The following is a 15,720-nucleotide window of genomic DNA, read 5'->3' as shown; positions in this document are numbered from 1 at the left end:
ATCAAAATTGACATTATCAATTTAGTAATTATGACTTATAAATTACCGATTTTAATAAGGTCAGATGTGTTAAGGAATATGATTATAAAGAGGTTTAGGGTCTATCTCCAACTACAACATAATATGAATACAATATATATACTAATATTTTGTTAGTGAATTAAATTTCTCAGAAAAGTTGAACACTTTATAAATGAAATGATCCATAAATTTAATATTTTAATATTTTGGATAAATATGTGGTTTCCAACTCAATGTGAATGATCCCCCGAGCTTCCCCACAACCCAATAGTGGTATCAAAGTCTGGTTCGACGATAATGGAATGAATTGAATGACTCACCTTATTGGGAGATTGATGTGAAAAGTGTGAGGTAGATTAAGGGTGTGTTTGGTAACACAAATAAGCTAGCTTATAGCTTATTCTATGAGCTTATAAGCTTGTTTCAAATAATTAGAGGTGTTTGGTAATAAACTTTTTTTTCTAGCTTATAACTTTTTTCCAGATGCTATTTCAAGTAGCGTTTGAGCTTATAGCTTATAGCTTTTTACACTTTATTCCATTTTTACCCTTTAATTTAATAACTACCCACTCTAAAAAATAAACTATCCACTATCAATTATGTCATTTTATATTTATTAACCACTTCAAAAGCTAATTTTACCGAACATTTTCATTTCAATTAGCTAGCTTTTCAGCTATCAGCTATAAGCTAGCTTTTCAGCTATTAACTAGCTTATAGCTTATTTTTGCCAAACAGACCCTAAGTTTCACATTAAATAGAAAAGTAGAGATTATACACTTTAAAGATGTTCAGCTCATTTATATGACTATTGTTGACCCAATATTGATGATTTCAATCCTAGACTTTCCTCATAACCCAACATATTTGTCATCGCAAAAGAAAGTAGTTATCTATTTATGAAACTCAATTTTAGTATAAAAAATAAAACAACTATTAAACTCAATTATTAAATTGCCACCACAATAGAATTTAGTATGCAGTACTGTGAAATTGCCCACTATACTCTTTAAAAAATTAATTAGTATAGCCCTTTTAAAAAAAAAGTCATTAGTAGGTCTATACAACTATAATATACATTACTTTAACATTTTTTAATATTATACACTAAATTATTGAACTATATACCAACAATAAAATTATTCAAGTGATAAGATTCCTGGTTTCTGTAAATATGTGGTTAGAAGTTCAATTGTATGGAGAAATTTTAATTGGAAGCGATAAACCCACTTTGCACGCTCCAAAGATTTTCCGATGAAAATTAACGGTAATAGAAATTTCATATCATGGTAAAAAAAAAATATTATTGAATCATTATGGCAGATATATCATTAATTGGACCCCAATTACCTGTGTTGCTGCTAGTTGTTATGATCTGTACAGGGAGGTAGGCGACCAAATACTTTTTAGTTTATTTTATAGAATTTAAAAATATACATTTTAAATTGGTTACAATATTTACTAATATATAGTACTAGTATTTTTATATGTTTTAAATAAAATACTATAAAGAAAAGAAGCTATATTTAATTTGGTGTACGTGTGACAAAAAATATAAGGATAAAGAACATTGAAAGAGAATGTTTGTATCACCGACCAAGAACAAAAGAACATAAAAAGTGTTGTATTGTGTATGTGTATTGTTGATTTAATTTATTTGCAGGTAAAATAAAGACAAACAAAAAGAAAAGAGGAAAAGAAAAAAATGAATGGAGGTGGGTGAAAGTTAGGATTTAGGAATAATGCCATTCAATAAAAAAGAAAAAAAGATTTAGGAATAATAAATATTGATGTATGTGAATATAGTAATGTTCTCCAACATTGATTTTGTAAGGTGAGTGTGTGGATGATATTGAAGCATATAGAGAAAGGTATGCAAAGAATTTGGTGAGGAAAGTGTGACTCTGCCTGATGTGTGCAGCAGGGCAGGAGGGCAGAATGCCGACCACCTGATGATGATCTAAGACTTTATTCCGATTTTATGCCATCAAAACTCAATGCATGATTCACATGACCTTTCAAAATTCCAATATCATATATAGGAAAAATGTCAAATCTTTAAATATATTTCAATACCTCAAATGATTAATTAGTCTCTAAATTTTGACTAGAGCACAAAATCAATGGTGTTTGCTATAGTGAAAAGAGTTAGACTCCTACGATATTGTAAATTAAAGTTTAAATTTTATTATAAATGGGAAGAGTGTTAGATTTACGAGAGAAGTGATTTATTGACCTAATACTTTAAGGTTTTAAGTAAAAATGTGATGTCTTCATATCTCTTTTAGTTTTGGGGCATTTGACCCGTTGTTTCTTTTGCGCTCTCCTGAATTCTCCACCAAGTAGTTTCGAATTTGTGGTTCGACTTAGTGAGGGAGAGGGAGTAGATTCAGGATGTGGATTAACTAAAGAATATGTAGAAACTCAAACTTGATGAGAGATTGTTCGATTTCAAGTATAAGTGGTTAAGTTTCACATTGATGATGAATTGGAAGAATATTAGGCTTATAAGAGAGGTTACGCGCAAATCTAATGTTTTAAAATTTTGGAAGAAGGCATAGCATCTCTCTCTTGTGACCCTGCAACATTTGACATGTTATTTCTCTCATATTCCCTAAACTCTCCTACAACAATTCCATATATTTTTTTAGACATACCGTCACTTTAGTCCTTAAAAGTATACTAATTTATTATCTCATTAGTCTTTGAATATAATATGTCGTAATTACAAATGCATCCACCAATATCTCTTTTATCAGTCATTATGTTCTAGAATTTATTTTCAAGTAGTCAATTTAGTTATCCAAAATATTTTTCTTTGGTCAATTTTGTTTATAAAGGAGCACCAAGAGTTAACCGAATTACATTTTTGAGATCAAAATTATTATTTTCCCATTAGTCTTTTTTTAATGAATTAATTTGTTTTTTTGTTATTATTCTTTATCACTTTTTGGGCCTCTTGAAGTTTGGCTTGTGACTTGTTGTGACTGTGAGTTTTGTATTCACATTTTGACGTTGGAATCTTTCCAATAGCCATAAAATTGAAGGAAATTTTCTCAGCTCATCCACTCACTTTCTCCCCTATTTTCGTAGCAATTCGGAAAATGTTTTCTAAATTTTTATAGTGTAAATTTTATACAAAAAAAACAGTTCGAAATGTATTTTCCGAATTTTTTTGCACGCTAGGAGAATAGGCGAGAAAGTGAGTGGGTGGGATGAGAAAATTTCAAATTGAAGGTGTCTAGTTCCTTGACGCAAAGTTCCTTCCCAATTAAAAACAAAGAACTAAGGGGTCCCTCATTTAGCGGCTGGTTTCTGTAGCATCATATGCATGAATTCAATTGCATCTTCCATAGTGCTTTCTTATAAAGATTTTATTCTTTCATGCATGGTTTCTTGTGAATTTGATTCCATTTCACTACTTTCTACAGTACTGTCTTTATCATCATATATATGGCAAATCCTAACTGCTGTCTAAGGTTCCAAAAATACATATATTAATATCATCACAAGTCCAAATAATTCTTTTGTAGACACATTCACAATAAAAACAATAAAAGAGAAAAAAAATAAAGTAATATCAATTGGCTTTTAATTTTTTTTTTATGAGAGGGTGTGTTGCTAAATTTTATGCCTAAATATTTGTGTTCATGTAAAACTTCTCCTAAGATTCTTTTCCCTCTTATCTCTCATGTTTCTAAGAGAATGTGAAACTATTATTTTAGGGTAAATTCTAATATGGACCACTTCATCAAGTGGTCTATGGTGGACCAGTCATGAATAACATTATAACGAATACGAATTTTACAAAATTCACCGTTGGATTGAATGTTTATATCATATAGATCATCCATAGAAAAATTTAGAAAGATTGAAAATCATTTGATATGTTATTGAGACACATCAAAATTAACGGTTTATTAAATAACGTAAATCTTGATGGGTCTCAATAACATATCAAATGATTTTCAAAAAATTTTAAAAAATTTATGGATGATCTATACGATATAAAATTTCAATCCAACAGTGAATTTTATAAAATTCATATTCGGTAGACCACTTATCCACGGTGGACCACTTGTGAAGGTGGTCCACCGTAGCATTAGCCATCATTTTAGTCGGAATTTGCATTTAGAATTTTTCTAATGATTCGCCTTTAAGTGATGTTTATTAATTTTATAGAGTAGTGTTTAATAAGTTTTCCCATAAGCTTAGATCTGTTGGCAAACACATCGCATTTTATGTGTAGGAGTCGGGATTGGAACCCCGGACACTTCACTTATTCATTTTTAAGGTCTATTTTTTAGCCACTTGAAAAAAAAAGGCTTAATTAGTAAAATGGTCCCTTAAAGACATTTTTGGTTTCAGATTAGTCCCTTAAAGAAAAAAAGGTCCAAATAGGTCCCTTAAAGAAGAAAAAGTCCGAATAGGTCCCTTAAAGACATCTCCGTTAATCAGTTTGGTCCTATTTAGACCTCTTTTTAGGGACCAAACTGATTAACGGAGATGTCTTTAAGGGACCTATTCGGACTTTTTTTTCTTTAACGGACCTATTTGGACCTTTTTTTCTTTAAGGGACCAATATGAAACCAAAAATATCTTTAAGGGACCATTTTACTAATTAAGCAAAAAAAAAATTAGTGTTTAATAAGCTTAACAGTAATACTTTATGTGGGTAATATGTATGAGAGGCAGGGTTGTACAAATATAAGGTAAGTCATGGATGCAACATGAACTTTTTTTGGGTTACTATAATACTGATACGAAATTTTTAATGTTGTTAATAATGATTTATTTCTGTTGCAGAACCTCTGTCTTTAGAACTCTTGACTATATGCTTAAGAGAAAAAAGACTGTTATCGGTGAAACCAATTCATGGTTCATTGTGACATGAACTAATAATAAAATTGAAACATTTTTTTCCCTTAGATTTTGAGATTTAAAATCCTAACTTGGACTGGTCAGCCCACCAACTTGTGAAATGAACTTTACGAATTACAACATTTGCAATTGGACCTATCCATGGCAGGTGGGTTGATGGACCAAAAAGGAGGTGTGAGTAGAAAACGAGGAAGCGACTGAAACAACTAACAATGTAATGGCTTTTATTGTGAATTTTTTTACGATGGTTTACATTATGTGTTAAGATTTCCATGGTTCGCGGAAAATTAAGAAAATTTTAGAAAGTCTTCAAGATAGTAAAATCATAAGAATTCATATTTGATAAAAGATGATGAAAAAAAGTACAATTGTGGCTCTTATATACAGCAATTTAGGGGTTAACTAACTAACCACCTAACAAACTATTACAAACTCATATAAACTCTAACTAACTAATGAGAGCTTTAGCTATTTATCTAAATTCTTAATATTGTGAACCGATGCAGGCGTGCAGCTCATCCATGGCCCTGCATTGCTCAAAATTCCTCTCATCCTCCGATAGTCTATAAGTTCTTCGGTAGAGATTAATCGCCGCTTCAATTATAGAATCTTCGTACATATAACATAGTAACAAAAAAATGCATACTTTTTTTTTTTGACAAATGTCTAGAAGTATACTTAATTACACATATAATCAATTTTTTTTTTCTTCTAATTTCTTCTAAATTTGTACATCCAAAATGATATTGCGGAGGTGAAAATTCCCTTCTAGCATTTCTAAAATAAATTTTAGGATTAACTATATTTTTTATCTCCATACAATGTCAAAATATTTGACAGTTTTAGTCTTCTGAAATATCACTATCAACATAATTGATTTCTAATAATAAGCCAATATTGTTGCTTAAACTTTTAAATTTATCTTTTTGAATGAATTTTGAACATGGGAATATTAAATATGAATATTTTAAATAAAAAAACTCAAGATTGAAGTAATGGAAATTTAGACTAAAAATTAAATTTTGAATTCCTTTTATGTGTAAGAATTTTTTATAATATTTTAACATGTCTTCAAAAAATTATTAAAATATTTAAGCCAACTTAACGGCAAAAACTAAAACTACTTGCAGGTTAATTTTGTAGAATTAAAGTTCAAGAAAATGTTTATAAGAATTAAAAGTGAAATTTCAAAATTTCATAGGAGTCAAAATATATTTAACACTAAAATTGATACAAGAGAGACACTAAAGTGATAAATTCATACGTTATCACAGGAACAATACATTGTAAATTTGTAATGCCTCAAGATTTAGGCTACTTAATAAGGAATATAAGAAAAAAAAAATTCAATCAAAATAGATTTTACATTAAATTCATATGAAACAAATCGTATAATATCCAACTCAATACAAAAAATACAATAAATTATCATCAAAATATATTCAAAAACTTTCTATAGTGCTGCAGCTTATTCAGATTGATGAATAATATTCTTGTCTATCTCCTCAATGTATGCAGAATATACTCAGCATAAAGATCCCTGCACCAAATCATAGATAAGTTTTTCTATCGATATACAAAGTGACAAGTACTGAAATTCACACACAAACTACGAGGTTCTAGTTTCGAATCCAAGTCACGGCGTCCAACCTAGCAATATTGTAATCGCCAGTTGAACTAGGACTTATGGACCAAATCATACATAAGTTATCACAACATTGAGGTTAAATGATGAACATTATAGATGGTACAATATTTTAGTTATATAGATAATGGTATATTACCTTTTTGATCATAAATCATAAAATATAATTTATTTTCTCTAAAAGCCAATTTTAATTAGATACATGAAAGAAAAAGAAAGAAATGATTTATGTATACTTACATTGAGTGTTGGATGGCTTCAACAGCAGTGGATGGTGGTAAAAACTCATTAACTGCTACCTCCTTGTTCTCATTTTTCTTGTCTGAACAATATGTTAAGAACCACAAAAACTTAGGTTCTGTTTGGATAAATTACTTAGTTAATAAGTAAGTGTTAATCATATAAGTGTGTATGCAGAAGTTATTTCGACAATAAAATATAAAATAAAGTCAAATTATTTCCAACTAAGCTATAAACAGTTTTTTGTAAGTTATCCTGGAGAGCTTATGGAAATAAGCTGAAAATAGTTTATGGACATGTCATAAGTTTGTAACAATAAGATCTCTCAAAAATCTCAAATGGTTATCTACTGGCCAAATAAGTCAATCCAAAATGCCTTTAATGTGTGTTCAGTTTTCAAATGAGATTGTTATGCAACATTTTTGTTGAATTAAGATTATAAAGGATACAATCTTCAAAGAAGCGCCGAATCTCCATTAGGCGATGAGGTTGAAGTTCTTTATAGTCAGTATAGTGCTTATACTCTGGATCATCAGCGCATACCGCGATGATTTTATCATCTTTCTCCCCCTGTGTAAGCATGATATAAATTTGTTATGTAAACTGTCGGAATAAAATCGTGAATTTGGTTTATTGTCTTAAAATCCGAAGAAATACCTGATCAATCATTGGCATCAGTCCAATGGCCCGGGCTCGCAGGAAACAACCCGGAAGAACAGGTTCCTACAACATTAGTAATTCAAAAAGTTCACTAATGGATAAAATTCTTGATTGATATATAGCTCAAGCATAAATATTCAAAATTAAAGTGTGATTTCCCTCGATATAATCTAATTTTTTTCCGAAATTATAGCTGTACATAGTGATTTATTAGGAACTAATGATTCTTGTATATTTTGGATGAATTTGACAAGGTAAGAATTTACCTGCATGAGAACCAAGACATCAAGTGGATCATTGTCTTCGCAAAGAGTTCGAGGGATAAAACCATAGTTATGAGGATAAACAACTGACGAATACAGAATCCGATCAACCTGAGGATTCGATGAATTAAAGAGAGAAATTCAAAGTTAATGTTTTGTCCATTTCAAATTTTCCAAAATGAAGGCAATAGGTTCATACCTTAATCATTCCAGTCTTTTTGTCAAGTTCATATTTAACTTTACTTCCTTTAGTGATCTCTACAACCTGCAAGTAGCAACTAACCATTGAAAAAGCAGAAGAAACAACATAATGCAGTGGAAATTGTTTGGGCAAGAATTGGAATTAAGATTGTCTACATTGTAGTCGACAATCCTCGCATTCACAGAGTTGGCACATTAGCAGGGTCGGCCCGACTCTCCTAGAGGCCTAAAGCAAAACGATTTACCGAGGCCTTATAAAAACACAAAGCTTATAAAAATAATTTAAAATGTCAAATTTTGCAGAGTCCATCAATTGAACCTTAGTCTACAAGAATGTGAGACGCTTATTCTGACCAACTAAGCTTGACAAATATCTATGAAAATTTATCATTTTATATATTTTTAACTAAATTGAACTTTTCGAGCCTTTTTTATGCCCAAAAATTTGAGGCCAAAAGCCCTTGCTTGGGTTGCTTGGCCCTCTAAATTGAAGTTTTCGGGCCTTTTTTATGCCCAAAATTTTGAGGCCTAAAGCCTTTGCTTGGGTTGCTTGACCCTTGGGCCGACCCTGCACATTAATAGTCATTTGGTTGAGATTGGACAGTCCGGATTTCAACACATATCTGATTTCTTAAAAAACTAAAATATTGAACATGAAATCTAAAATGTTGGGTCTCGATTCAACGACCACCGATTGCCGACTGCATGAATCCGAATTTGGTATAATATCTTAGATCGATGTAATATAGTGCAACAAGATAGTGTTACTAATCAAGTTCAAGAATCTATTAAGTATTAATGGGAGAGATGCAGATCAAAGTTGTGGACTTACACAATTGAAAATATTGGGTGCTTCAGGTCCTGCACAAGAATATTAAGAATACTAAATTGAATGTGACAATGCAAAAGTCAAGGTAAATAGAACAAATTTAGAAATGTGTTCAAAAACAATACCAATTTCAAGATCATGCCAAGGATGAGCAGCAACTGATCTCCTTGACAAAGATGACAGAATCCTTTCATTCAAGCGCGGAGTTTGGCGACTTTCTTGTACTTCTTGACTGTTCTCGTTCTCTTTACTCATCTTTAAAGACATGAAATGACACAAAGAAAAGAACAAAATTAAAAAACAAATGATTTTGTGATGAATCAATAAGAAGAAAAATTGTTTAAGACCAAAATGAATATTCTTAAAACCTAGTACATACATAATTCTAAATTGTAGTCCGCAAAGATTTTTGAGACATTTGTAACTGTAACATGACCACAATTGCAGTCACATTTGTCCTAAATATAATGGTCCATTACAACCAATGTTTTAAAAACTGAATCGGACATCGAACTGGCAAGACCTTAGTCATGGTTCAACTATTTTAAAACATTGATCATAATTCATATCATAATCCAATTATATGTTATTCTTTACCGCAACAGTTCATTTCAAATTCCAACACTATACCAAATTTATAACTATTTTAAAGAAATGAATTTATACACCAAAAGTCAATGACTTTTTTATGATCATCTAATCAATGAAATTTTATTATTATTGGTAGATCAAAGGAATTCCAAAAATGGGTTATTCATGATTCAAGAATTAATCAATGAAAAAAAAATATTCCACCCAATAGAATAAAATTGAAAATGACATTCTAGTTTCTACTCATGATAGTAAATTCAGAAAAGATCATAACTTGATATATAAATCAAATCGCAAATATAAAATAAATTAAATGATTGAAAAAAAAAATTACTAACAACGCTAAAAAACAAACCTTGAAGAACACCAAAAGCAAAAAGTATTGAGAAAAGGTGCAAAAGTGAGGAATGATCCGAAAAAGTGTAATGGTTTGTGTTTGTGATGTTTATATATATAGAAAGTCAAAGAAATAACAGACTTAGTCAAATTTTACCACTCTTTGTGTTTGTGTTTGTGAATGAGACAAACTAGCTTATAACTCCACATGTTCTTTGGAACTTTCAAAAGACAAATTATAGCCAAACAAAATTACCAAGCCAAGAGTTTTTATTCTTTTCAAAAAAATGTTGGAACTCATTGAGTGAATTCTTTTTTTAATATAGTATTATTATTTATTTTTGTGACAAAAATTAATGATTTTCTTGTAAATTATTTGTACTGTTTTGTAAACAAAAGTTTAAGTGAGAGTGTTATTGCATGGATTTATATGTTAACCAATTCATCTTCTTTAGCTTTTCGGTTATTGTCAATATATATTAACATTAAATAGTTGCAAATTAATAGTAAGGACCCCCTGTTGGTAATTGTGTTACCTACAAGTGAAATTGAACAAGGTCCGCTTAAGTAAAATCTCGCATTCAATTTGATTCGATGGTCAATTCTGACAGTAATTGCAGCCTCCTTCCGATCGCAATTGTGGAGATCAAACATCTCGCGTTCAATTTTTGTGAATAGAAAAATATGATTGAAAGAGGAGACTATTAAAGATGATCTGTTAGGTTCTCCTATAGAGATTATTAAAATTAGTTTCTAAATCCATTTTTATTCCACTTTCTGTACACGATCATGATATATCATAGTTTTTTAATTTGATATGTGTAGAGTCTAAGCTGTATATATGTTTTTTTATTTGACAAAATTGCTTGCACGTTGTACTGGAAATGGAGAATAACTTTTCACGGTGGTGATGCGTTGCACGTGCGGAAGATAATCCATTGATCACTTGGTGTTGATTTAAATCTAAGAAGAAACATTTTCACTATGACGTGGCTCAATCATCTTACAATTTTTCCAATTAAGTAGGATCTTACGAATCATGCTACGACCCTCGTGCTTACAATTCGTCACCAGCCTAGCTACCGATCCTAGGTAGAGGATCGATCCTGACTACATTAGATAGAGCTATCTTTTATGGCGTTTACCACTAGCAAATAACCACTCTAAATAATTCCAAGCCTTTGCTTCCATAGGTGGGGGGTCAAAAAATACGGTGAAGATTTCTTTGTGATGCACAATGGAAGATTTCTCCGGTATCGGTACGGTAGATGAAGTGGAAGACCAACGGTATCCTGGAGATTGCAAACGAGGCGGTGATACTATGTTAAGATTTAGAGAATTCGGAGAAAACCAACAACAAACGCTTTGAGAGATTGAATTTGAGTAAAACTCATAAGGAATCATTTTGATAAAAGATAGTAAAATAAGTATCAATGATGCTCTTATATAAAGCTATTAGATGATTAATTAGCTAATCACCTAATTAACAATCTAATTAATTAGTACTCTAAGAAAAAATTACTATTCTCAACAAAGGTCAATATATATATATATATATATATAACAACATACACATGCTTAATTATACATCTTAGTTTATAATCCATACCAAATGTACAATAGTAGGAAATTTCTAATCCACACACACATAGTTTTTGCTAACAAACATAATTGAATATTGAAATTCAAGGAACATTCATAGAATCAGGAGACAAAGATATCATTTGAAGAAGACTTGAATTTGAGAATGTTTCTTCAAGAACAAGTCCTGTCACATTTCCACCATCAACACTATCTTTACTCAAATGAACCAATTCTCTAGCAACATCAATCATTCCCATTTTTCCATCTCCACTAAATAGCAAACATCTTGTTGCAAGATCAGCAAAGATAAGTATCTGTTCTTGACATGTCCGCGGTTGTTCGTGATAATTAAGAACCGGATCAACGATTTCTTCAATCTTTCCGTCTCTTATTTTCTTCAAGGCTAATGTAGGTGAGTCCATTTGATTTGATCCATAGATTATCTCAAGTAGTAACACACCTATGTCATAGACATCGTTTTTGCACAAGCGAAAGCGTTCGCGATTTTCGTAATTCATGTGATCATAGTTAAGTATTCCAAATCCTGCAATCTTGACTGAAAAATCATCATCTAGGAATATGCAACTAGACTTTAGGTTATGATGAAATATTGGAGGTGATTTATCATAATGTAACAATGCAATAGTACTAGCTATTTCTGTTGCAATATTCAATCTTCTATACCAATCTAAAAAACCATTTTTTTGCCATTTTTGCCCTTTGTTTTGGTGTAAATGATCCTCCAAGGTACCATTTGCAGGATATTCATAAACAACTAAAGGAATGTAGTTAGAATCAATGCAACAACCAATGATTGATGCAACATTTCTATGCACAATAGAAGATAGGACTTCAATTTGTGACATGACTTGCATCATATCTTTATCGTTCTCGCATTTCGATAACTTGTGTATAGCTACATGTGATCCATCACCAATAACACCAGCAAAAATTGTGCTGTTATTGCATTGCATGAGTTTTCGGCTATCTTCAAAACCATTGGTGGCTTCTTCTAGCTCATGGTGGCTGAAAAGTCGCGTTCTACATGCTTTTCGGAATGAAATGTTGTGGTAATATGCTTGTTCGGAATCGAACATTCCTGGCTTTTGTTTTCTTTTTAGAAGATAGAATAGTGCAACTAAGGATGCAACAATAAGAATTGGACAAAGGATTCCTGCATGAGATTTATGTAGAAGGATTTTAGAACATAGGCCCTAGTTCAAAAGAAAACATATACGAAAAACGCAAATAGACAATACAGAAGATTTGACCATGGAGTTCGGCCAATTTTGCCTACGTCTCTTAACCGCATAATCATTAGCAGCTTAGAATGATATTCTACTTACCAGCAATGATGACCATTTTTCTTTGATCATGTCTTTTGATGTAGCAATCACTTCCATATGCTTCCTTTCCATTTTTGATACATGCTGCAATGGAAATACATTAAGCAAAAGTAGATGTAGAGCTTAATAGAGACTGATACCATAGATTAAGCAATTTAAAAGCCTGTTTGTTAACATTGTCATGAAGAATTGAAATTGCATATTTGAAAATTAATCCAATGCTAAACTAGTCTACCACTTAGGAGACGTTTGGATAAACAACTTAGTTAAGCAGTATTATAGAAGTGTTTATGTATCTGCTATGTATGCAATCGAAAAGAGAATGGGGGAAAACACTATATAATTCCTTTACATAAGCTTATTTAAGGAGATTGTGAAAATAAACTGAATAGAAATCACAAACATATCATAAGCTATTTTCATAACTTCTTCCAAACACTTGATTAAGTGCTTCTATAATAAGATAAGTTTGCATAAACTCTTTGAAATTCCCCCTTAATAGTTCAAGTCAAACTGTAAAAGAACAAGAGAAACCATGCTGTGATTTTCATTTTCACAACTTTCTATATCTACTTGAGAAAATAACGGTTTTGAGCTTATCTACCGACATAAGCACTTGTAAGACAATTTTGAAAAACTTACGAAAACAACTTATGACATGTCCATAAGTTGTTTCCATCCTATTTCCTTAACCTCTCCATGATAACTTAAAAAATAGGTTAACAATATGAAATAACTTATACATAAGTACTTTTTTTGAACAAGCTATACATAAGTACTTATACGATAAGTGCTTAATTAAGTGGTTTATCCAAACAAGACCAAGATAGAACAAACAAAATCATGATAATTGCAAATTTATAATTTCAAAACAAATCAAATACTCCCTCTAGTTCTTATTATAAGATATTTTTTAGATTCAAGGAATGATCGATACGTCTAAAAGTAGACCAGATAAATCAATCATTCCATGATTCTAAAAAGCAATTTTTTTCTTATATTCAGGACTAGAGGGCGTAATTCTTTTGCAACGAAATAATGATGAAAAGTGAAAACTACTCACAAAATAAGCATCCAGTTCCATTAGCAAAACCATCACCAACATATCCATCTTCACAAACACATCTTACACCACCTTTAATTGATGTAGCATTCACCATATCTGCATTCTTAGCACAAATCTCCTTAGATAAGTTCCTAGGAATACCAAATTCCAATTTTACCCCTCTTTTACCTGAATAAGAACCTCTTAAAACAGTCCAACTAGAAAATCCCCTACATCCAAATTTTGAAAAGACAGAAAAACCTTCACCAATATGCCATATAGTATGATCAGAAAGTGGATAACAACATCCAAGAGAACCACCACCAACACTTCCATCACAACCAGGAAGATTAACTGTTTCACAATCAGCTTTACAAAGTGAAGAATCTTCACAATCATATAGACCAACAACATTATCAACTGATACACCAAAGTAGTTTTTTCCATCGAAAAACCTCTCGCCGAATGAATTCAAATCGTTGTATTGGCGACATGATGATGTTCCGGGAAAGTCTACTAATAAACCATCTGAAAAGAATTCTAAAATGGGATAGTTTTGTGAACCTATTTTGATCAAAAGGGTGGATGAATTTGAACAAGTTAGGTGGAAAGAAGTTGAGAGTGATGAACATGAAGTGTTGTTTATGTAGAATGGAAAAGGTATATGGAGTTTTCCACATGTTTCATTGCATGAATTTTTTTGAAGCAAAGATGGTTCAACTAAGGAAGATGTTAAAGGAAAGAACAAAAGAAGTTGAAAAATGATTGTAACAAAAGATGTCATGAAGACAACAACATTAAACATTGTGTTGCTAGTGAAAGAACTTGTTGAGTGTAGTGTTAAAGAAAAAACAATGTGTTCATGACACTTCCTTTTATTGCATAATAATGGTAAATGAGTTCTATAGAATAGTGAGAAAATGTTGAAGGTATAGAGACAAGCACATATATACATACGTAATCGAAAATTGAGAAGTGTTGAAGGGTAAAAAAGGTATTTTCAAAATTGAAAATCTTCAATTTATATTAGTGATTTTGAATTGGTCCATATTAATCTTTAAAAATTGTCTTAAAAGATTAATATTTGTTTATTCATTATAGGTGCAAAATATTCACTGACTCTGTCATGGTAATCTTTGCTACTTGCTAGTCACATTTATCAAAGTTTGATCACATTTGAATTACAATTTTTTTCATTCACAAAACTCGAATTTGGGATCTTACTTAAGATATTATGTTGAAATGTTTAGGAAAGTCGAGAAACAACAATAAGCTAAAGGTAAAAATCACTAAGAGACTTTAACACCACGTTCTTTATCCAAAAAGAATAACAATATTTTTTTTTTCTTTCTTTTTTTGGATTTTATATAACCCAATTTCAAGAAATGAAAGTAACTACTCATATTTAAATTTCAACAAATTAATCCAATCCTAATTTCACGATTCACAAACATGTTTGAAATTTTATTAATATCAAGAACAAATTTATTTTGAGCCTACATGGTTTCTTATAAATTGCCTTAATAAAGGTTTTTACTCGCTAACCCACTTGGGTTGGTTAGTTGGTGGTAAAGACTTGAGATCTTAGAGTGTGTTTCTATCAAATTCTCGAATTTGAATCTTATCACACTTTTTGTGTTGAATCAACTCATACAAAGCAAAATTTTAACTTTAAATGAACTCTTTCACTAATAAACGGTGAGATAAATATCTCTCACAATCATCGATTCTTTACCCAGATACCGAATCTTAAAAAAATCTTTACCTTCTAATGACACTCTAAGTATCTTTACAACTTTGATCTTTTGAGCTAACTATGAGACTATTTAGAGAACTTTAGTCAACAATTTGGTGATTAATTCTAACGAAATTACTCAAATAATAATATGCATACAACATTACTACATACTACATAGTACTATACCACATAATATGTTTTGTGATTAAAGTTTGACACGTGGCAAAATCAGGGAGGTATATTGGGCAATGAGGAAGGACATAGAAGTTGGAGAAATGGGAGACGATTGGTCTGAGGAATAGGGTACAATTGGTACAAAAATAATATGTGGGAGTATGTG

The 15,720-nt window shown here is 31.0% G+C and overlaps 2 protein-coding genes across 2 annotated transcripts; both read right to left on the bottom strand.

Annotated features, from left to right (window-relative positions):
- Window positions 1-6,247: 6,247 nt before the first annotated feature.
- On the bottom strand, window positions 6,248-9,843 carry LOC123884595 (soluble inorganic pyrophosphatase 1). Its single transcript, XM_045933727.1, has 9 exons — window positions 9,687-9,843; window positions 8,866-8,995; window positions 8,744-8,772; window positions 7,910-7,975; window positions 7,714-7,821; window positions 7,445-7,510; window positions 7,237-7,357; window positions 6,788-6,869; window positions 6,248-6,442 (listed from the first exon to the last, which is right to left on the bottom strand). Exons 2-9 carry the CDS (start codon window positions 8,993-8,995, stop codon window positions 6,400-6,402), a joined length of 645 nt encoding a protein of 214 aa, XP_045789683.1. The 5' UTR covers window positions 9,687-9,843; the 3' UTR covers window positions 6,248-6,399.
- Window positions 9,844-11,261: 1,418 nt separating this feature from the next.
- Window positions 11,262-14,536, bottom strand: LOC123884970 (probably inactive receptor-like protein kinase At2g46850). The gene is made up of 3 exons (XM_045934206.1): window positions 13,661-14,536; window positions 12,598-12,681; window positions 11,262-12,425 (listed from the first exon to the last, which is right to left on the bottom strand). The coding sequence occupies exons 1-3, from the start codon at window positions 14,445-14,447 to the stop codon at window positions 11,353-11,355; spliced, it is 1,944 nt and encodes a 647-aa protein (XP_045790162.1). The 5' UTR covers window positions 14,448-14,536; the 3' UTR covers window positions 11,262-11,352.
- Between the last annotated feature and the right edge of the window lie 1,184 nt (window positions 14,537-15,720).

Source organism: Trifolium pratense, linkage group LG5 (genome assembly GCF_020283565.1).
Source record: "Trifolium pratense cultivar HEN17-A07 linkage group LG5, ARS_RC_1.1, whole genome shotgun sequence".
NCBI lineage: Eukaryota > Viridiplantae > Streptophyta > Magnoliopsida > Fabales > Fabaceae > Trifolium > Trifolium pratense.
The sequence above is the reverse complement of the archived record's forward strand: the minus strand, read 5'-3'. Positions and strand labels throughout refer to the sequence as shown.

What these genes read in the sequence shown, in the direction of transcription:
- LOC123884970 (XM_045934206.1), bottom strand. Translation starts at nt 14,447, where the DNA reads ATGTTTAATGTTGTTGTCTTCATGACATCTTTTGTTACAATCATTTTT. An exon ending in TGGAACTGGATGCTTATTTT is followed by an intron (nt 12,682 to 13,660) that starts GTGAGTAGTTTT and finishes TTTCCATTGCAG; the next exon opens with CATGTATCAAAAATGGAAAG. An exon ending in AAAAATGGTCATCATTGCTG is followed by an intron (nt 12,426 to 12,597) that starts GTAAGTAGAATA and finishes AATCTCATGCAG; the next exon opens with GAATCCTTTGTCCAATTCTT.
- LOC123884595 (XM_045933727.1), bottom strand. Translation starts at nt 8,995, where the DNA reads ATGAGTAAAGAGAACGAGAACAGTCAAGAAGTACAAGAAAGTCGCCAA. An exon ending in TCGGCGCTTCTTTGAAGATT is followed by an intron (nt 6,870 to 7,236) that starts GTATCCTTTATA and finishes CATATTGTTCAG; the next exon opens with ACAAGAAAAATGAGAACAAG. An exon ending in GAAGCCATCCAACACTCAAT is followed by an intron (nt 6,443 to 6,787) that starts GTAAGTATACAT and finishes GATTTGGTGCAG; the next exon opens with GGATCTTTATGCTGAGTATA.